General features: G+C 44.3%; 1 protein-coding gene across 3 annotated transcripts in view; it reads left to right on the forward strand.

The window, feature by feature from the left end:
- The first annotated feature begins 933 nt into the window (after positions 1 to 933).
- Positions 934 to 23235, forward strand: part of LEKR1 (leucine, glutamate and lysine rich 1) — a 52552-nt gene continuing 30250 nt past the window's right edge. For 2 of the 3 annotated variants that reach the window (XM_080604791.1, XM_080604792.1), the window contains exons 1-5: positions 934 to 1055; positions 8633 to 8847; positions 18632 to 18751; positions 19393 to 19568; positions 22366 to 22551. In XM_080604791.1, coding sequence (XP_080460917.1) covers positions 996 to 1055; positions 8633 to 8847; positions 18632 to 18751; positions 19393 to 19568; positions 22366 to 22551 — 757 coding nt within the window. In that variant the 5' untranslated portion in view covers positions 934 to 995. Of the gene's footprint in view, positions 1056 to 1146; positions 4604 to 8632; positions 8848 to 18631; positions 18752 to 19392; positions 19569 to 22365; positions 22552 to 23235 lie in introns of those variants that run through there. The other variant, XM_080604790.1, reaches the window with a different exon arrangement.

Here is a 23235-nt window from a genome sequence, read left to right on the forward strand (position 1 = left end):
CCGGGCAGGGAGCGGCGGGGCGGTGCTGCCGCCCCGGGCCGTTGCGTGCCTGCCCCGTTTCACAACCGCCGGCTCGGCACGGCACGGCACGGCACGGCACGGCACGGCAGGGCCCGGCTCCGCACGGCAGGGCCCGGCTCGGCACGCCACGGGCGGCCATCGCGTGCGATCCGGCGGCCCCGCCGCCCCCCCCCGCCGCGGCGGCAGCACGCAGGGCCCAGCTGCCGGGGAGGCGCTGCCGGGCCCGCACCGCCCCTCCCGACCGCACGGCCCCGGCGGGGGCTGCCGCAGGCCGCCGCCTTTGTGCCGACCTTGGGCGGGCGGGACGAGGCCGCGGGAAGGGCTGCACGGCGCTCACCGGGGCGGCAGCCGGAGTATCCCCCGGGGCACACAGCGGGACACAGGGGGACACACATCGGTACATCCCGGGACACACACCGGGGCGCACCCTGGGACACACTGGGGCACACCGGGGCGCCCCCCGGGGCACAGGGGGGCACACACCGGGACGCATCGGCACAGCCCGGGGCACACCCCGGGGCACCCCGAGGCACACACCTGGACACACCGGGGTGCACACCGGAGCACACACCGGGGCATACACTGGGGTACGCCGGGGCACACCCCGGGACACACCGGGGCACACCCCGGGGCACCCCGAGGCACACCCCGCGGCACACCGGGGCACACCCCGGGACACACCGGGGCCGTTTCCCCGCGGAGCCCCCCCCGTTGGGGCTGTGCCCTTCCCGCTGGGGCGCTGTGCAGCCCCGCATCACCCGCGGGCCATCACCGGGGGCACGGCGAGGCCGGTCCCGGCCCGCAGCCCCGAGGCACCGGGAGGGCCGGGACCCGCTGCGGGGGGCGAGCACCGCCACCCCCCCCCCCCAACCCCCGAGCGCGCTCCCGTTCCCGCCCGCGCGGGGGCGCGCCCCGTGGCCGCGCCGCGCCGTTGCCGCGGTGACGCCAGGACGCCGCCGGGGCCCGGCGAGAAAATGGCGGCGGCCACGGAGCGGCCCGGCCCCGGGCACGCCCTGCCCCCGGGGATCCGAGAGGTACGGGGCTGCGGGGGGGGGGGGGGGAACCGGGCCCGGGCCGCGGCACGCCGGGGGCACGGCGTTACACACGGAGCGCAGTCACCTGCCGGGGGGGGCGCGGGGGGGCGCGGCGGGGACGGGAAGGCGTTGGTGCTGCCGCTCCGAGCGAGCCCGGACCCGGTACCGCGCGCCGCGTGTGGCTGCCGCAGCGATGCAGGGCGCGTAGCTGGGCTGAAGCGGTGTCGGGGTTGCGTGTGGAGCTCAGCCCCGCTTGTCTCCTCTTCAGGGCTGGGGGGGGGTCAGCTCAGAGCTGCAGGTCTTTAAGGAAAATCATACAGCCGGGAATTTAGGAAAGAGCTGACGAGTCCGTTGCCCTAGGAAAGGGCAATAGAGTTGGGTTTACTTGCTCTAGAAGATGCCTCAGGGCACGCTGACGGTATTCACACGCTGTATGTAGTTGTCCTTTATCTCCAGCTGGAAATTAATCTTACCCTCACCCTTCTCCACTTGCTTTGGTTGAAAGTGACGAACCCAGAGGCAGGGGTAGAGCAGTGGAGCAGCTCAGCAGGGGAGCCGTGGAATTCCTCTGGTGGTACTGGGGGGACGGCTGAAGCAAGGTTTTGCTTTGGAGCAGAGGACTGGGCAGGCAAGCCCCTGAGCTCTCAGCTCTGCGGCGTGCCGCCAACAGAAAGGTCTCCATGCAGAGGGTACGCCCGCCAGCACCCCTGGGTGTGAGCAAGAGTAGTCTCATGTTCCTGACCCATCCTACCCAGTCGCCTCAACGTGAGCTCTAAGGCAACGACAGGCCAAGATTTTGGGATCGGTTAGGGGTCATGGTTCTACACATCCTTTGCTGCTGCTCACTTCTTCGCTCAGCTGGCTTGCGTTGTAGTTGCAGGATAGTTACAAGATACTGGGCTTGGTTACAAGTCATTCTCACAATTTCCTGTCCTTGTATTTTCTACCTTTTATGTAGACATGTTCTTATTCCCTTCGCGTTCTCTGCTTCTTGGATTTTATAGCATCTCTTTTGTAATCTCGCTTTTAGGTTGCTCCTAACATAAGCGGAACTTGTGCCAGCTGTAGGTTGTTCTGCCAAACGGAGCACATGCTCCCAACATGCAGCTAGCTGGCCGAAGGAACATGTGTATCCAGAGGGAATGTGTTAAGCGTTGTGATTTCAGCACCTAGCAGTGAGCATTCTTGGTCCCGCAGCTGCTTCGAGCTGCCTTGCTCGGCTGCGTGCTCAGGAGGTTGGGCTGCAGGGCTCAGAGTGGGGCAAGGCGAAGGATGCAGCCCAGAGCTGTCATCGTTCTGCTCTTCTGTGCTCTGGCGGACGGAGCTTCAAAAGCTGCTTGTCAGTACTTGACATCGCTGCCTCCAGAGCTGCACTCCTCTAGAGGATGTCACTGAGAGGGGAAGGGGAGGGAGCGTCAGCCTGGAGCAGCCTGTCCTGCAGGTAGTTCAGCTGCCAAAGCCTGCTGGGGGGGGGGAAGACCTGTCGCTTGAAAGCCGTGGCCGAGTTCTGTGTTTGTTTCAATTTCTGTTGCCCTTTCGATGTACCCGGATGGGAAGGTACGGTTTTGCCAGGAAGATCCTAGCGAAGCGGGAAGCAAAGCAGCAGCCACCTACAGAAGAGAGTCAAGTGACACCCTGAGTCCTCCAAGTAGCAAACAAGGTTATGCCTAATTGTATATTTTATTTGGCAGACAAATGACCCTTGCTTAACACAGATCACATAATTAATTGGGCACAAGATATCCTTACATATTAGTAGTTCTCTCGCCCTAGGAGCTTAAGAAAGCGAGCAGTGCAGGAACTTCGGAGCTGTGTTGCACATCAGGGCAGAATGTTCCCTGGTGTTTGACTGTCCACAAAACGTCACGTACATTGCTAGCAGCAAGTGGTTACTCGTTAGATTTGCCACATGGACTTGTAGATTGAGCACATAATGGTATCTTTACAAGCACATTCTGGTAACTTTCTGTGCTGTCTTTGGACCTTGGATTATTTTTCTTTACGTAGATTCTTACATAGTTCTGTTTGCTTTAATTAGCTAAAGAATCTGTCGTGCCAACAGTGACTGGCTTGGTAGATGCGAACAGTACCCAAGGTCATTATGTACATACTACTTGCAGTGTTAATATTAATTTATAAGCAGCGGTATTTCTGTTGGTGCCTCTGGATGCGCACGGTAGCACTGACACAGAGGGGCAGGAGGTCCCATGGGCACGTACTTTACGAATGCTTCTTGAGATGGCGTTCACAAGTTGCCCCTGTGTTGACAGAGATTTTTCTTTCTGCAACCAGTCCTTTCTGCAACCAGTGCCCAAGTACCTTGCTGGGAATTTGAGGGTTGGCAGAATCTCTTGCATCTCAAGCGTCGGGGTTGTAGCTAGGAGGGACTTCCCAATGGTTGCAACTGCCGGTGGGTGTCAAGTCAGTATTGTCAGACGAACCAAAGGTTAATGATGGGCTAGATCATCAGTTCTCTGCACAGGCGTCACGTTTAGTTGCGATACACCGTGGTTCAGTTATAGGAATTCTCTGCTGTGTGTTGCACCGGAGAGCTGGAGCGTGCCACAACACAGCCCCAAGGAGCTCGGGAGCAGCAGTGAGGTCTGCGTGGCACGCCGGACACGTGTTGGATGTTAGCAGGGCTCGCGTGTGCGGTCAGTAGCAGCGCAGCGTGCTCTTTTATGATTCATTAGTCTGCTTTAAACACAAGCAGGAAAAAATTAAAGCTACCTGAAATCCGAGTATTATTTCCTGTCGTGGCAAACTGATTATTTTGGGGCATGTTTTGAATGGGATGCTTGAGAGCAGGACATTCTGGTTTTGCTGCAAGGCTTTTCCTACATTATTCATATGTATTCAAAGCAAGTATTGTTATTTTTATTTTGCAACTGCTTTTTTTATGGAAGTTGAACAAATAATTATGTATGCAGCATGGCTTAGCATTGCAGCCTGCATTGCTCTCTGACTAGATGCTGACTGAAAACTCTGCTCACAATAAACTTTTTTTTTTTTAGGAAGTGAAAATTCTACTGGGACTCAAAATATTTCAGTGAAAAAATAAATAGTTTCAATCAACTAACTCTTCGGTTTCGCATATGCAGTGGAAGACACCTCTTTCTTCCTAGAATATCATTTGCGTGGCTGGAAGTAACCATTTCTCTGTGTAACAGGGATTAGGTAGTGTGCTAGAAGAGGGAAAACAGCATGAAAGAAAGGGAAGTAGTATGGTGTAGAGGGGGAGTAAAATGAGAAGAAAATACATTCAGATAATCAGGTAGAGGCAGAATGAAACAATCAATACACAGAAATAATATAAGAGCACCCAGCTGTAGCATAAAGCAATTTTATTTTCTGGAATATTGTGTGTAGTTCTGCTACGATGTTAGGTTGGACAAATGCAGTGGTGGTTTTTGTTGTTGTTTTGGCTTGTTTTTTTGGTGCAGTCCTTGCTAAAGCAGACTCAGCGTGATGGAGCAAGCGGAGGGGGAGCACGAGCTGTCACTGCTGTGCTATGCCCCCGAGGGGCACGGGGTGATGCAGGGAGGATGGTGAGTGCCTCAGTTCCTAAAGCTCTGCCTCCCCTGGGCTGTAAAAGTAACGTACACGGAGTACATCTGTGTTCATGGCTCTGTTTTTGTTTCTGTGGTGCACAGAAACACATTCAAAACTTTTTAAAAGAACCTCATTAATTGTGGACTAAAGGTCTGGCTTTTCAGAGTCATGGCCATCTATTAGTTTCTTGTTACCGTCTGTTTCCGGCATCGGTGACCCGTATTCTGGATGTCTTAACAACAAGGCACTGCTAAGTGCATAAGTAGGCTACTTGTCTTTTAACAAGAACTTAGCTCTTTATTATTGTAAGGTTTGCCAGTGGAATTTGAAATACTAGTGGAGGAGAATGCAGTGCCCAAGTCAGCGTTCCCTGTCATTATTTGGTCAAGTAGAAATTATGTAAATTCCTGTCACGTCATATTTCAGAAGCTTGGAGAGAAGCTTGTTATTCAGAAAGCTAAAAATGGCACAGACCACCAGTCTTTTTTTTTTTTTCTTTTTTTTTCCATATAACGTATGTTGCGCATATGCTTACAGTACTGAGTCAGACGGACCGAGCCATCCTGGCTCAGACCTCCACTTGCCCTTGGTAGCTAAAGGTAACCGTGGAATAATATTAGTTCTTCCAAAACTGAACGCAGCTCGGAGCTGAAACTGCTCCCACAGCTGCTGGAACACGGTAGCTAGAAATACTGCCTTGCGAAGTGGTTTGTTCTGGACCTGGCTCTGTCCTTCCTATCAAAATTGCAGCTCAAAACCTTATGGATCAAATGTATTCCTGGCTTATACACTTTGTCCTTTGTGAGCTGCTTTGCTTTTCTTTTTGTCTTGCTAACTCAACTAGCAGGGTTTTTTAGTATCCCTCTGTTATCTTTTCATTTCTTGTTTGCCCTGAGTTTCTCTGTCCGGGATGACCAAAACCACACTATTAAATTACCTCCCTTTTTAAAAAAATTCCTATTTTTTTTTTCACTGCTTATCCTCACAGTCACTTTTCTAGTTACAGTTCTTCATTTTCTGGTCCTTCCAAATTGCTTTTCTTCCCTTATTTTTTTCCTGTTTGCATTTGGGATGATGACAACAGTCTTCTGGTGAAATGTAAATAGGGAAAAATAGAATCTGAAAGTACAGACCGTCATGTCCGTAAAGCACACGCTTGGCAGTTACTCGGTACTCCTCTTCCAGAAAAGGTAGCTTTGTAAGCAGAGAACTAATGAAAACTTGTTCCCTATCTATTTGTATGCAACGATTGATCAACTTTGGTGCCTCAGATGCAGGGAAAGGTGTCTCGTGGAATCCTTTCTCCGGCACAGACCCTTCACAAGGCCTCTCCCGTATGGATTACCTGATGAGGACTGAGCTCACGCTCCAGAGTTTTCTTCAGTAGGGGACTCAGGAAGTCTTTCTTGCCCGTCTGGCTGTCTAACACTTCTAGACACTCAAATATTTCTGCCCTTAGTGTCAGGTTTGGTTGTAAATAACCAAATGTTCTGGTTCACAAATCTTTGAAGGATGGCAAAAGAGGAATACACAAAAAATAATATTATTTCTCTTAGAAATTGTGCCACTCTGAAAAACATTTCATTTATTTAAGTAATTTTCAAAGCTATAAAAAGCTGTCTGGCTCCGACCTTTAAATTGGTGTGGCCTTAAGATGGCTTTGTCGTCCTTTCGGCTGAGCGCAGTCAGCACCTGCAGCCTGGCAGCACTGCGCTGCACCTGGCTGCGTGCGCTGCAGCAGCTCCTGCAAACGGGCCCGCAGCTCAGGGATTGCGGGGGATGCTCTCGCTGCCGGCGAGGGGCTGGGGTGGCTGGTGGCGGTGACAAAAAGGGAGACTGAGAAAGTCCTGTGTGTGATTTGCCCACTGCGGGTGGGCACGAGGCCAGACTCTTGGATTTAGGGTGAGAATGCAGGGTTGTGTGCCCCTTCCTCTGCTCGGTTCAGGCCTTTTGGGGCTATTTGCTGTCCCTTTGTGTCCCCTTCCCTCTTCCTATCGCCTGGGGAATGGGTGTGAGGGAGAACAGGAGCCTTTTCCTGTGAAGTCCAGGTGTATATTATTCATTGTGCTATGACATCATTTATTTTTAGGCTGAGCAGCAAGATTAAAGTTGAAAACTGAAAAGTTTTAGTACTTGCATAAAACTTTTTTTTTTTTTTTTTAATCCTAGCACCCAGTGGAATTTCTGTAACTGTTTATCTGAAAGACAACAGTGGTGGTGCTACAAGAGAGCACAGTGTTCTTTTTGGGACAAGAGCCACCTTTCTGTCCTCCTAATAACAGCTCATTTTGTCCTTTTTCATTACGGTAATTTCAGTGCTTTGGAACCTTATGGTATTTATCCTGAGCAACAGTTTCATATTTCCAAGCACAGTTTGCAGCTGCCAGGAAAAATAAACTTGAATATTCAGTTCATTCAGAGCAACTGTAACTAAGAGTGTTTTAAACTGGGGCAAAACTTAGAAATCGGAAGGTAAAGTTTGGCCTGGTAATTCCAGGGCATCCTGAAATATCATTTTTATCAAGCTATATTTAAAGTGCTAAAGGTTAGTGAATCATGGGATAATGATATTTTTTTTTGAAAGCTGTTTTCCTTCACCTAAGTATTGTTTCTTTCAATTTATCCCAATGCTTCAAAATGTCTTATTTTCATTTTTTGTAACACAAAGGATTCTTATATTTTCTAACTTAAACTGCTTTCATTTTTCTAGTTTTATGATCTTTGTAAGTCATTTTGTTATAAGCCTTCTAACTGTTGGTAATTGTAAGAAAGGTTAAAGCACATTTTAAGCTTTTGGTACACAAAGACTACGCTGCCAGCTGTCACCCACTTCCCATCTTTCATGTCTTGAAGCTTGCCAAGAACTTTTTACATTTGTTGCTTTGAGGTTGTCTCTTCAGCTGTGTGATGCGTGTCCTCTGATGTAGCCACAACTCTGATCATCTCCTCTCCAATGCATCAGTGCTGTGATGCCCCAAGAATGGGGTAAAACCTCACATTTTCAAAGGTCATAGAATAGCCCAGGGTCGAATGGACCTCAAAAGCTCATCGGGTCCAACCGTTCATGGGAGAGGGAGCCTAGATGAGATTATCTAGCCCCTGTCCCGTTGCGTCCCGTTGATCTGTGCTGGTAAGCAGGTGCTCGCGTGTCCTCTACCGAAGTGTCAGACCTTCGGCGTAGGTCTGGTGAACTTGTGTACTCAATATCCATTTCTCGTGCAGGTTCAGCTCCGTATCACTTGTAAACTGAGCATTGCTTTCTGGAAGGGACGAAGATTAAAATACATAGGAATGACACACTGAGTAACAAGAACGTACTGAAGTCAGGGCACATCTAGCTGTTCATTTTTATAAAGCTTTGCATACTGAAAAGCTTAGTAATTTGATCAATTACAAAAGTATTGTTCCCAGTTTAATCAACTGTCTTTCAATTAGATATCTATTACTTTGTGTTTTTAATCAGTGATGAATATTTCATACCTAGCAAGCTGCTTACATTTTCCACCCCACTCAAGTGCCATACACACTACATCACAATAATATTCCCATCTTGAATTATTTTTGTAAAGACGACTGAATTATGTCACTCTAGTCACTTTTCATCTTGCCTGCTTGATTGGATGTGACTTGTCAAAAACATAGTAAGTCAAATTTTTCTGGCTCACACAGTCAGAATTTTCTTTAAGGGTACAGTTTTGTAAAACACAGAATAGTTCATTTTATTTGAAATTAGTACATCAAGCATAACTTGGAGGTACTTCAGTTTGTAATTCCAGTGGGAGTTCCTACATAGCTAGTTGCATAATTGATCTGCCTTGGGAAGTTTCGGGTAAGCAAAAGTACTGCTATAGTTTGTCATTTTCCTGATGTTGCATTTTCTTTGTTATTTATTACTGCAATAACATATCCGATCATAAATGTTCCATAGCATTAGTTTAAACTGTTTGGAATAGAAACTAATCATTCAGTTTTTGTGTTGTGCAACTCGTTTCTCACGTACAGTCTTAAAATTGTATCTTTTCTAGATGTCTCGGGAGGAGACTGTGTGTAAATACTGTGGCGTCAGCTATTTGATTCTTCATGAATTTAAGGTGATGGAAGAAAAAGTAAAAGCAATGGAAAAGCAGATTGCGTTTTATGAAGGAAGTATAGAACGGGAAAAAAGACTTCAAGAAGAATTGCAGTCTCTTTACCAAGACCTTGAACACTGTCGAGCTGACAGGGAATCAAAAACAGAAAGGTCAGAGCATGTTACCTAGTCTGATGTTATTCTGCACGCGTGGGTGTTAGGTAATGCCATTCCAAAGAAGTTAAAAATACAAATGAGATTTGTCTGTCTTTTATCAGATGTAACATATATTGTGATGTGTAAGTCCTATTTTGTAGTATTCTGTAGAAGTGAGTTTTGAATTCCTTAACAGTTTAAAAACAGTCAATATATTTAAAGTGAAAGAAAGGCCTGAAGGCATTTCAGAGGTATTTCCCCCCCTACACTACGCAAAGGGGAAACGATCAGATATTTAATCTTATCATTTTTGTAATAAAAAACACTTCAAAAGAAATCCTATGGTGCTGGGGGTTTCACCACCCTGAAGTTTGTCCTTACTGTCTCCTATCAACGCTCTTTCCCCAAGAAGCTTACGGTTCACTATCAGTGTGATGATACAGAAAGCTAAAACAGTTACTTGGGTGCTGCTTGTGGCTTTCTTCCTCAGAAACGGGAGCCTGCAAGTGCTTTCTGGTGGTATGTGAAGGGCCACGTTAATGGGGGAAGTGTGTATTCCTGAGATCTCCGGTATGGCAAAATATATATGTGGCTCTGTTCAAACTGACTACTGTTAGAACGATGAAGTATAAGCAAGGGAATTGGAAACTTCTCGGTAATTCCTTGCTCATCTGAATCAAACTGTTTGCCAGAAGCTTTTTACAGGAGCAATATTATGATTTTAGTATCGGGACAGTCCTTTTGATTCTGAAGACTCCCAGTTGGGGTGTTTTTGCATGACTGACTCACACCCAGTAGCAACTGATCTAGGCCTGAAAACATGGAGCTTTTGGGGTATTCAGGTGCTCTCCCCAGAGACTGGAAACATTAGAGAAGAAACTATGGGTTGTCTGTAGGTCAGGCACTCGCATCCATTTACTTTTTTTTTTGTGAATCATTCAGATACTGTAACAAGTTAGCATAACTATTATTACCTTTAGTTAGGATGTTTTAGTGTTTGTTAACGTAGCTAATGAAGCATTCATTTTGACACACAAGTTCACCTAAGGTTGAACAAAATGTATATTTCGTGGATCACCCTGCTCGTACTGTACTTTAGGATATTATTTTCACTGGCACCAAAACCTCCCTCCTCCCCCGTCCCCAGAATGATTTCGTTGGTGTAACAGCACATTTCTGAAGAGCGCATTCACTCCTTGTTCCTTTAATGGCTCTGGGTAGCAATTATAGTGGCAGTATTCAGCGTGTTAGCAGATACAGTGACAGCATGTTCTTGTTGTTGAGGATCATTTGCCAGAGGAAGACTTACGTTTTCATTTAGCTGACTTTTTGTAGCAAAGCTGGAAGAGTTAATGAAAATTTAATCTCTGCACTTTTTCCCCCTGAGGCTTGGCTTGATTTAAAACCTGCTGAAATCAAATGGAATACTTTCAGTAGGCTTTCATTCAGGCCATAAATCAACTATTGTGCTTTGTTAAATCAGCTGTCTAAATATTCCTTATCTCCTCTCTACTATTTTGGGTCTCTCGTTACCTTGTGCCATTGGCACGAACTAACTTACTCAGTGTACTATCTTTCTCCTGGTTCTTGCATGGTTGACAAATCGTTCTTCTCAAACTTCAAGTTTTTATCAGAAGCCAAATAAGCCCCTTTTCATCTTCGGTAGACCAAGAGATTTAATCCTTCTTGTTAGGTGCAAACTATTTCATTTTTATATTCCTTTTTGGTTAAAGTATTGTTATAGTTCGTACCTGTGGTTAACACTGAAAGCCACCTGGGAGCTTCAGCTTTTGTGGAACTCAGTTACCTGCCCTTTTGAAACTTTATCGGAAGAAGGGGAACCGACCGTCACGCAGGTAACTATACTGATTCAGTCTAACACAACGGTGTGTGTTCAGACCTGTAGTAAGAAAACCTTGTTACTGTTTGAAGAGATTACTAATGTTACCAGAGCATCTTTGCTCACGTCTGCATGGAAGCTCTCATACTTGCATCTTTCTGAAGATTCATGCTTAAATCCACTCAGTCCTTTCAATGATGCTCACAGTTTTCCTTGCTATGGCAGACAGTCTAGCCACATAAATTGTTATAACTTTGTCTTGATTTAAACTTAAATTGCGTAGCTTAGAAAGATACTAACCTGGCTAAATATCCTAAACAGTGTAGGTCACTGTATAAAACTTCCTCATGAGGATTGTTCTTTTTGTTTTCACCTTCAGATTTTCAGTGTGCAGTACTTTTGTGTGTCAGTACCTTTTGAGCATCAATAGCAGTAAGATGGATGGAATCCCTTCCCACCCACTTATCCTTCCACTTTCTATGCCCCCTCCCACCCCACTACCCCCAAAAAGGGAAAACAAAGAACCCGAAACCGCAGCGTGATGTTCAGGTTTGTGGTTTCATCAGAGAAATCTTGTGTTACATGACCCTTGGGAATTTTGGAGTTCCTTTTTCATCTTGTCACTTTGGATATTGAACTGTTTGTTTAAAGATTCATTCTCTCCACGTGGTCTTATCAGGCCTGGTTTCTTATAAAATTCCAAGATTATGAGGACTATTGCAGCTATAAAGAGACCTTCCTCAAGGAATTTACGCTTCAGAGAGGACCTTTAGATACTCCCAGGTTTTTCATTTGTCCTAATTTCATCTCTTTATCAGTGTTCTCCAGTCATTAACTAGCCTATCTGCAGTGGGTGTGCACTTTCTTGTTTCTGTTTTTCATTTGTCAGAACTCTGTTGTGTCATTATGGAGTGGTGGGAAGAAAGGATTTAATCAGTGATTATGTCATTAATTAAGAAATAGAATTACGTTGAACTCCTCCCATTTTCAAGCTAGGAACATGGTATGAAAGATGTGTTTACAATATCCTTGATGTTTTCAAATCACTTGGAAAACATAAAAAGCTCTATTAGAAATTAATAATTTTTAATAAGTATCAAATGCCGTTTGGGTCATGCAGTCAGTTATTATATCTGGGTAACTTGGGAATCTTGTTCTTCTTTTCATTGTTTTAGAAAGCATGACTAACTGCATGTCTGTCAAGTACTTTCAGAATATTGGAATATAATTTATCTGAAAAGAAATCAATTCATACAGTAGCAGCTGAGTACTTCACCACGCTACGGGTGTTCTGGGTGAGTCTTGGGTACGTGCTCCTTCAGGGCTTGGTGGAAAGAGGCGAGTAAATACAACGGCAAGAGGCATTGGGTGAGCATGGGCTTCAGCAAGTCCCCGGGTTTTGCACAGATCTTTTCCCAGCAAAAGGAAATAATGTATTGTTTTTTATACTGTAGGGGGAATACAGAGCACAGAAGTGCTGGAATTTGTCTGGCTCTTTCTGCATTTAATTCTACTTTTAGACAGCTCAAGTTGCAGCATAAAGAAGTAAGAGCACAAGAGCTGTTTTGTACTGGGAAGTGCCAAGTGCGTGCGAGTTTTTTCTGAAGAGAGGATATGAAATTTAATCAGAGACTGCCTTCAACATATTTAACTGTATTTGTTTTATAGTGCAACAGTACATACTTCTTCAATTAGCTACACGATAATTTTAGGGTGTACTTATTAACCAGGAAAAAGCAGAATTTTGTATAATGCCAGTGTTTTAATATGTTCCCTTCAGTGCTTGCAAACTGATCTGTATATTCTGTCCTGATGGTGTCATCAAGATGACTCAGGTATTGCTCAGGCTTGTGCAGACAGCCAGCAAAAACCTGATAAAGTTTAAGTGAGATCCTGTGTTCACCATCTGTAAAGCAGTGAATTTCACCTTCATATTTAAAAACAAACGAGAATGGGGAAAAAACCCCACACTGACAAAAACTTGTCACAGTCTCCGAAAGCTGATCACCGCAGTGCTTTGGGGAAACGAGCTCTTGCTGTTGAACTCTTATGTTAGGGATGTTGAAGCCAGTAACTTCCCTATACAAAACGTCCTCTTTGCTGACTGGTGATAGCTCAGTCCCATTCTTCATGTGTTAGAGCTGTGATTGTTCCAGTTTTGTCAATTTATTAACATCATTAGCTGCCAAGATCAATTGCTAATAAACCAAACAAACTCGGTGACTAAGGTAGTCCAAAAGCGTGATTCACAAAGCACAAAACTCTGCGATAAGGTTTGATCTTCTCCCAGATTCCTAGTAAAAGGAACTGTCTCTTGGTGAGGCAGAATTCCCTATCTGGAAGAGACAGCAGTCAGTGGAAAATGCAAAAGGTAACATGAAATCTGCATTTTTGCTTCCGTGCGTTCTTTTTGTATGTGTTTCATATAAAATATTTTCATATTTAATAAGTAAAATTAAACTTTAGATTAAAAATCACAGATGTTGGTGTCTGAGAATGGTGCCACATAATGCAAAAAAGGCCTTAATAGCGGTAAAATGATTCTGGACATAATTACAAGGCTTTAAATGGTTTCTTTCAGTTCATGCTCAGACAAAAAGACTCGCTAAAATCCACAGGGCTTCTGCTTCTTTATCCGTCAGAGTGAAATTTGAAAGCTCTGCGGTTATTTGCTGAACGAGGTTAATACGTTGCGTGCATGTGCTTGTAGGCCAAGGTGTTATTTTCTGGTGCTTTCGATGACCACACAGCAATGAAGCTCGGATGGGACCGGGGTGAACTCAGGCTAATCCTTGAATACCTCTCCCCTGTGCCGAGAGACCTATTTTTACTTTGGCCTTTGACTTGCTCTTGAACTTGGCTCTGCTTCGACGACTGCAGAACGGGAAGGCGGCTGCTCAGGGTGCGGGGTGAAGGCTCCTGCCCCGCTGCCTCCTGAGGGCGTCCCTGGCGCAGGAGGCGGGGGGAGATGGGGCGCCTCGAGCTCTCCTCCTGCTCTGGATCGCCAGGCTCTGTGGACTGGAAGGTCGGGGAGCCTCTCGCCAGAGGGAAGACACAAAAAAAGAGGTTTCATTTGCGGTGAGAAATTAGTAAAAAAGATGAGTTTACATGGATTGTTATTATTTTAGAGTTGAAAGGAAAAGCCTAGTTTCTCCTTGTACTCCAAGTTGTAACGTATGCAACAGACTTGGCTCATCAGCAAGACATTTCTCTAGTTTGGGGGGAAGAAACACCAAATGCATAAATTGCAATATATTTCTATTTGGCTAGATTTGTATTATGTTAGGGAAACACAATGTATTGTCTTTTTCTATATAATTTTGTAGTCTCTACTGTACCTGCAAGGACTAGAAATTTTCTGGTTAGGAAGTATACACTTACTCACACCCCTTGAGAAACTTCTGTTGAAATTTACAGGTGCAAATATATAGTACAAGTAAAAAGTCACCTATAAATTTGCCTTAACACCATTTCTTTTCTTATGCAATTATCGAATTACTCATAACTGTAATCTCATTCATTAATCTGTTGAGTCAGGTAATTCTGCTGACTTATAAGAAGTTATTCCTGAGTTACACTGCTGTGACAGAGACTATGTAAACTGCAATTACTGAGGATGAAATCAGCAGCTGGAGTGGTAGCTCTGAGAAATAAAACCTTAGGTTTCTCAAAGGTGAATTTTGACCTGGTTGTGACAAGGCAGTCATCTTTCTGTCGCTATTTTCCAGACCTGTTCCAGAGTTTTACCTTTGCTTGAACAAAAATTATCCAGGTTGTCTTCACAGCATACTTTATATTTCTGTTGCATTAATAAAGATAACAATTAATACAAGACTTGAAATGACTGTCAGCTTACATGAGACTTGACAGAGACCTTCACGAAAAGCCTACGGATTGGTTGCCGGAGATAACTTCCATTCGCAGTCAAAGTGGGCCATGCGCTAACCTGCAGTCCACAGGTGGATGGTTCTGTAGCGGCAAACAAAATCTGTGAAATAGCCTGGTCTTAACTTGGATGGTCTAAAGCTGATCACACTCGTAAAGACGCTGTGTACCACGTAGCCTGCAAGAGGGTTGCTTTTTCAAATCTTAACTTCTGAGAAACGCGGCTTCTTAAATTTGAACAGTTGCGGTAATTGTCACTACTTTTAGGACAATTAATATATTCGTTTGCTGGCAATAATCCCTTGCAACTTCTTCTGTATTTTCTCATGCTATTCTTTTCGTTGCCAGCACTAGGAGTTAACATGTTATAACTCAACTCCCACTCTGTGCAGGCTTCCTCCTGTGTTCACAAAGAAAGTATGCTGGCTGCAAAGATTGGAAGTTAATTTTCACAGTTCATGCAAAATACAGGACAGAGGACAAGACCACTGTGTTCTCACACTTCTCTTTTAATTATGTCATCTAATGATCTGTTGAATTCCTTCCTTTGAGCCAAGTATCACCAAAATAACATGCTTATTTTTTCCTCCTTCTTTTGGTGATGAGAGTAGACAGTGCAACTGTCTTGCATTGTCCGCATATATTTTTGTGTGCAAACAATGGGAAAATACCAATAATGTCGCTTTGCACTTTGAGGCTGCAATTCTATGCTAACCTCACTAAATCAAATGTTTGGAGTGGGGAAAAAAAAGTCTGCTTATTTGGAAGTTTCATTTTAAGACTATAATTTTTATTATAAGAAATATAAGAAATTTATGGGTAGGTGTGGGCAAATTTTCCTAGCAAGGTAATGCTAGAATTTTCTTCATTTTTAAAGTTATTTGTATTTTATTTCATTTCAGTGATCACAGTTGAGCCCAAACAACTTGCTTTTTAATTACCAGATGTTCAGTTAAGGTTTTGGCAGAGCTCTGCAGATCCAAGTTTCTTTATCAGGACTCCTGTTTTTTAAGTTTGCATTTTGGTGCAAATGTGTTATAGATGATCCATCTGATAACGCTAGATGATGCACAGAAAAACAACAGGCTTTGTTGTTTATTTTTAAGCTATAAATCATTTTCATTTTCTTTTTAAAATTGAAGCAAATGCTAATGTAATGCTTCTGCCATCCTTTGGTTTTGTAAAATACTTGCGGATTCAAGTATTATTTATTTATTAGTGACAGTGAGTCACTAGTAGATAAATAGATCATTTACTTTTACAGTTAATCTAGTGCGAGTAGTGTTGAAAAGGACTAGTTTTTAAATTACATGTCCTTGTCATTGTGCTTTCAGGGATAGAAGAATATACTATAATAACTGCAGCTAGCAACTGAACAAAAACCCCTAGTGTAAACTGCTAATGAATATTGTATGTGGTATTGTATGTGATATTCTCTTTGCACATGTTACACAGGCAGATAGTTGGGGTCAGCTATCTGATATTCCTGTATGGTTCCACTCATTTCATTGCAGTTGTGGGAATAACCCAGGAGTCACTGAAAGAACAATATTCTAAATTTTATTGATGCTGGTATAGTTGTGCTTGAAAAACACACAGGCCAGAACCACTGCTGTAACGAAGAAGTTCAAAAGGTAAATTTTAGAGGCAAAGACGAATGCATAGGTCAGTTTAGCTATTCCTTTGAACTGGCCGGCTGTGTGTGCTGGGGCATGAAGGTGGGTCACATCCTGCGCGTGCAGCAGACCAGCACGCAGAGCTGTGCACAGCTGCGCAGTGACGGAGAGCTCCCAGTGCCCCCGAGGGGCCACCCACCTTCTCCTCTCCTGCAGGCAGGTGATGGTGGAAAAGAAATGCTGGGTTGGTTCTCCTGCATCGTGGGCCCGTTTTATTTCAATATATATTTACAGAACTATAAGCAAGTCAAAGGAGAAAGGCACGTGAAGGTTGTTCAGCTACACGTCTTCCATAACTTAGAGACGGCGTTAATTTGTAGGCGTACATAACGTCCAGTAAGTGGATTTAAAAAATAAATGTAAAAAATTACAAAAAAATGCAGTGTTAGCGAATAAACCGAACGGCCGTAGCAGGCATCTCTGCGTGTTTCCAGGGGCTGCAGGAAGCTGCACAACGCAGCCCCCGCTCTGCCCGCCGCGTCCCGTGCCGCGCGGAAAGGGGAAGGCAGGGAAGTCCCACGGGCAGGGAAAGCCCCAGCCGCTCGGCGTGCTCCGCCGAGACACGGCCGGTTTCGTTCCCACTTCTTGGGGTGGGAAGGGTGGCGAGGACGGGGTGCAGCCCCTCTCCCGGCTGGGTGTCACGGCTGGCTGATGCTGCTGCTGTGCAGCGCCGAGAGCGGGGTTTTATCACCTCGTGCTTACCGGGTGCCTCGGCTTGGATACTCCTGTACCTAACCATCGGCACCTGCCTTCTGTTTCTGTTTACCTTTCCCCTAGCACAGATACTTGGCTTTTGCAGTGTCATAATCTCATTTACGTAGACATAACTGAAGTACGATGGGACAAGCGTTAATTTGCATTTTTAACGTGCACGTTATATTTGTGAGTCCAGGTAGCGCTAAGCTCCTTTCCTTTCCCGGTCCCAGATTGACGATCTCTCTTTGGTGTCAGATTTGATGGAAAAGCTCAAAGCACAACCCACGCTGTAATTTAAAAGTCTGTTGCACGCTGTTGTGACGACGCAGGAGAAGCCTTTTCAGTCTATTTAAGGCAAATACTTAAAATGTGCTGTGACAGCGTCTCCTTCGATCCTCTGCTGTAGGGACGCTGCTCGCAGGCGCCCCGAGGAGAGCCGAGGCTGTGGCACGACCCGGCGCCCTGCCAGCGTTTGTCGGATGGAGCAACCACGCTGTGGCCTTCCCGCCCCAGCTTGTGGCCAAGAGTTTTCTCAGCCCAAACGCTGCTGATGTATTTTATTTTTATTTTGCTTCCTGGAAGGAAGAGGGGGAGTGAAGAGAAATCAACGCAGACTTTCTCTGGTATATCATTGGTCTAGCTGGGAACGTAGAAACCTAGCTCTAGTCCAGAGCTTGACTCTTCCCAAAGGAAAATACAGGAAAGTGATCGTACTGACTGGACATTTTAGATCAGTTTGATACCAGTGTGATTGCTGGAGTATGAACAAGTAACGCTTGGTGAGAACATCTTTGTGAAAAGCTTCTCTTTAGACAGAATATGTTGTGTGTATTTTTCCATGATTATTTGCCGAGCACCGTTAATTCAGCAATACACGAGAACTAGAATGTGAATCGAGACAAAAGAAAACGACCAGCTGGGATTCGTGTTTCGCAAAAGCCTGAAACTGCAAAATAGATGAACAATCAGAATGGAAAAAAAACATTACAGTGCCGGTAACAAAAAAATTTGGTGTTTCCTGTTGGTTGGCTTTTGACACGTCCCCCTGCAGCCCGGAGGAGCTCTCTGTTTCCCTTTGCTGCACGCCCGTGCAGCGGTGCGCACGAGGCACGCAGGTGGCGGTGGTGCCTTGGGTTGCCCTGCGGGGATGAGGCGCCTGCTTGTTGGGCATTGCAGCGTCAGGCCCCGTTTTACTGAACAGCGTGTGTTCATGGAGGATGAACGATCAGGACTGATCTGGGGGTTGATGCCTCCGTATGTTGGAAATGGCGTAATTCTTCAAAAACAGTTACTTTTGATATACATGCCTTAATTTAAGAATGAAAATTAGCTGTGTTTTTCATAAAACCCCTTCTTTCGTGCCTTTGAGATTAAAAACATACAAGTGAAAATGTGACTATGATTTAAACAACTGAGCAGTTCTGTGTGGCCTCTGTGGATAACACTGCATTCTTAGTGTATTTGTAACGGCCCGTGAGCTGGTACTGTGTGCTTCCATGTGCAAGCATATTATGGGTATTATTTCCAGAGTGTTGCTGAAGCATCTCATACAGTGGGCTTAAGTTAGATTCTCTCCGTTTGAAGGTCTGGTACGTCAATCTGAAAAGGCAATTATCATAGGAAGGACGTTATGCACAGTGGAAACAAAAGTTGGAGATGGGTTAATAGCGTGAGTAATACTTGGTTTTATTTAAATCTGTAGAATAACAAACCTAACAAAGGAACTCAAAACCAAACAAGATGAATTGAAAAATGTGAAAGAAGATTTGCGGTATTTCCAAGAAGAAAAGGAAGCTGCCTATAAGCAATCACAAGTGCTCAGGTAAGAACCCAAACAGAAATCCTGGAGTTGTGGCTCCTGCGGTGTGCTGTCAGTTGAGAGGATTCAGCGGAGCTGCAGGCATGGCCGGGAGGAACACCGTGAGAGGGAAGTGTTTGTAACCATCCCAGCGTCTCTTGCTTTTCCAGGATATGGTGAGGCACTGTAGTGTTACCAGAGGTAACCAGAAAATGCCACTCCTGATGGCTGATACTGCTATCAACAGGCTAAGTTCTTCACAAATTTAAAATCATTAAATAGCACTTAAAAGCAAGCATGTTCCACTTTTAACACAGTGGAGATACAGTATTTCTTACGTAGGTTGTCTGTGAGAATTCAGCATAAGCTTGGATATGTAGTTACTTAAGCATTATTGCTCTGATTTCTCAATAAAAAGTAATTGTACAATTTCATTTTTACATGTAAGTTTAAAATGAACATTTAGAAGGGTGAAATTTCTTACAAATTCAATGTTCAACATATTTCATTCACTGAATTGTTGTAACCCAATATGCTACAAAATATCACATAACAGAAAGGTAGTTATCAGGTTTACTTTATCGGGTTTACAAATAATTAAGATATTTTGTCATGTATATTTGCTTTTAAAAATGTACGTCTGGTATTACTTTTCTGTCTTGCAGAAATACATTGGAACACCATTGCTCAACTCTGAACAAGGCTGTCTCACTGTTTCCCTTTATCAGAAGTGAACTAGAAAATATTAAAGAAGCCGTGTCCAGTAATCTAGAGAACTGGGCTGCCCTGAAAGAAGAAATTTTTGTCCAGATAAAAACCGTTAGCAAAGAAGCTTTGACAGGTAAATTATCATATTGCAATAACTTCGGTCAAGGCGAAATATTTTTTGGTAGTTGAGTGTACCACGGTAAATTTGAAGGTAAAATCAGTTAGATAATTTCTAATTCTAACATTTAATTTGTCCAGATGCAAAGTAGTACAAGATGTCACGGCACTGTGTGAACGGCGTTGAACTAGTTTCTGGCTCCTGCAGGATTAGTGTGTGCGCTGCTCGCTGCAGACTGACATAGAAGTAGTATAAATACCATGAATGCGTGGATATGGAACATAAATAATATAAATTCTTACTGTGTGTAGATATGATTGCAGTGCAAGGGCACAGAGATATTTAATTTGCTGTGTGCCTCCTGTTGCCAGTTTTCTTCCCTTGAGCAAGCCACTGGTGTAGGCGTTGGGTGGTCTCCAGTACCGGGGCCACCGCAGGCGAGCAAACCTGCACCTGGCACCTACTGACTGCCTCCTGCTGTGCCTGAATAACAGCATTTAATCCCCAAATACCACTCTTTATCCGAGGGGGCTTTGGAATTGAAAGGGGCATGGAGCAGCCCATGGGCTGAGAATAATTCAGTTGGCCCACAGCCTGCTTCCTGCTCAGACAAGGGCAGCCTTCAGGAGCAGAGAAGCTGGGAACAAGTCACAACTGGTGGCTTGCTCAGGAAGGTCGTACCCAGCCCTCAGGCTGGCGGTTGGACTTGAGAACGCAGATTTATCCTTGAAAACCGTTTTTGCTTTGCCTCAGTGAAGAGATTAGTTTTGCTGAAAAAATTATGCAGTAGCATAATGACAGACTGCACCATCCAGAGCATCCAAATCGGCCATGTGTTGGCTTTTGCAGCTTTAATGGTCCTTGGACACAATTTCCATATAAGTGTTCCTGTCCTTACAGTTTTTCAGTGTGTTCTGTATCAATTGATAAACCAGTATTTGGTCTGGAGCTTAGTTTTATCAGGGTTATAAGGTAGCAGAGGAGTAGGTGAGCTGACATCTCCCTGTCTGTCCTTGTGAGAAGGGCTGTGAGGGCACGGTGGGCAACGTGCACCTCCCAAATTGCTGTGCTGATGAAACTGTCTGCGCCCCGTTGTAAATGCGTAGCTCAAGTGAAACCTGCACGCATGGAGTATCTCAGCAAATAGGTAGCTCCATTTTAACTAATGGCTCCTGTGAGATTAGAGGTCGTTTTTAATGTGTCCAGCAACTGCTTTTCTCACACAAGGAAGAAGTGAGCGGGGCATCTGTGCTGCGGGGGCGAGGGGACCGCATCCCCTGGGGCAGCCCCTTGGTCCTGCAGAGGGCTTGGGGCACTGAGGCTGCTGCCTGCTGGGGCCAGCGCGGTGGGGAGGTTGCTCTGTGGCGCTCAGCTGCCGTGCGAACGGTCGGGTTAAATGTCAGCACCAGTATCTTGCATTTTGATTCATGACTTCATCTCCTAATTAGACCGAGCACAGAAAGTATCGTGTGTTCCTACGAATTCCTCTCTTCCTGTGTTCTCTGTGTTCTTTCTAGTTAATAAGGAGAGCATGTACATGCTTTTCTGCAGACATCTTCAGGTTCAAGGAGTTTCATAACATTGTAAAGCATCTTTTTCTTTTACTTTACTGTTATTTGCAACAAGATTTTTCAAAGCTTTTCTACAGCAGATTTTCAGAAGAAAAATGTTGCATAAAGTGCTACTCTTTATGCCTAGACCAGTTTCCTTAGTTTGAAAAAAAAAAAAAACAAGTTATAAAACACTTGTGTATGTAAATTATTTAGCTTTGGTTAATTAGTGGCAAATAGGAAGAGGTATAAGAAGTTAAAATCTTTTGGAATTTACATCATTTAGCCTAACAATAAATCAATATAAGTGTCAAGTAGTTAGACAAGATAGTAGATAATGAAAATGTAATTTAAATTTTGCACTTAGACAATATAAAAATATGTCACAGCTGACTTAATGATATAATTAGGCTTCATCTAACAAGAATTGTCATCACTAATATAAATAAAAGTGATATAAGTTCTTTGGACAACTGAACATTTAGGTCTGTAGTTGGTGAGGGCATAGGAAAGAATTGCAACTATGGGAAATGTTAAAGGGCACTTATCAACCTAAGCTAAGGTCAGGAAAAAATACGAAAATGTAGGAGATCCACTATTCCCACCCCGATTTACTTATGTACCTTGCAGCAAATACTACCTGGGAAGCTTCCTGGGGACTGCTGCTTTTCCAAGTAGAAGAGCTGATGAAAGCTAGAGTGAAAGAGCCTACCTTTAGTGTAACGGGTTGCTTTAACAGCAGAAAGGAGGAAATAAATTGTAATACACATGCCCAAACATCTTCTGAACCAAAAGTTTCACACTGAGCTTTGGCAGAAGCTAACCCCTTTGAGATATTTTCTCAAATTAATTTCAAAACAAGTTTGCAAATGTTTTTGTATGTCAGCAATGTTTCGTGTATCTCCTCGAGATAAAGTTTGGGTTCAAGTATTTGTCATCTACGGTTATTTCATTTGGAGTACATATATTCTAATTTGGTATCATGATCTTAGAGGAAATATGTATTATTGCTTAGAATAAAATTTATATGCTTGTCAGTAGTATCTGTTTGGCTAAGTACAGGTTACCCATGTGAAGATTTATTGCACAGGGCGCTTTCTTTGGCCCTCTGCTCTCAGCAGGAACGTTGCTGTGTCAGTGGCTTACACCGACCCCTGCACAAACTAGGGTTACTGAAGTCCTGAGGTCATAAATCAGGTGAGCTGCTTTTTAATGAAGAAGGTAAATTTGACAAGAGGCTATATGATTTTTTTTCTCCTCAGAAATACCCAAATTGAATCAAAGGTTAGCAAAATCCCAGAGAGAGAATGAAAGTCTTCAGGAAAAGGTAAAACATCTGACGCTGGTGGCCGACACGGTTGAGCTGAAAACTCAACAGCTTCAAACTTCTCTTCAGCAAGGGAATGAGCTACAAAGCAGGTGCCGTGAGCTACAAAAGGAAACGTTAGGTAAGAGAATTTTGAGATTCCAAGCAAACTTTCAAATAAGATGAAATGCAGGAATATTTGAAGTGTCTAAGTTCTGGCTGTTACTGTGAGTGCACTCAACAGCAGAACTCAGGCCCTGATAAAGCATGGATGTTGCATGGTCAGAAAGACAGCATGTCAGTCTGAAGTCTGTTACCCTGTTGGAAACACAAGGTAATTCTCAATAAGAAATAAAATTAAGGAAGGGAGGAAAACGATGCAGATGGTGGTAATACTGTTATGCTGTTACCTGTCAGTATGTAAAACATCAAGGAGACGGCTCTGAGATTGAAATCAAAAGAGGTGCTCTCATTTTGATTGGGAAGGCCAAACTGATCTATCAGCATCAGAACTGATAAACCTTAGCCTAAGCCAGTCTCTTTTCCACTAGATTTGTTGAACTTGAATCTGTCTAATGATTTGCCCTTGATAGTTTGTCTCAAGAATACAGCCCTCTTGAAAACTGTAAGAGAAGTGGTAGCACTTGGAATTAGAGCATCTTGTGAGCTTTGTTGAGACAATGGCTCGTTACAAGAAGATTATTGTGTATTTATGTTAGTATCTCTTGAATCTGTTGTCTTTATAAAGCAGTATTGTATTTGTGGTGCTGGCTCAGAGACATTTTAAGACATTCAGAACATATAGAGGTTGTGCTGTTCCACACGT

Source organism: Anser brachyrhynchus (assembly GCF_964034855.1).
Source record: "Anser brachyrhynchus genome assembly, chromosome: 9".
Classification (NCBI taxonomy): Eukaryota; Metazoa; Chordata; class Aves; order Anseriformes; family Anatidae; genus Anser; species Anser brachyrhynchus.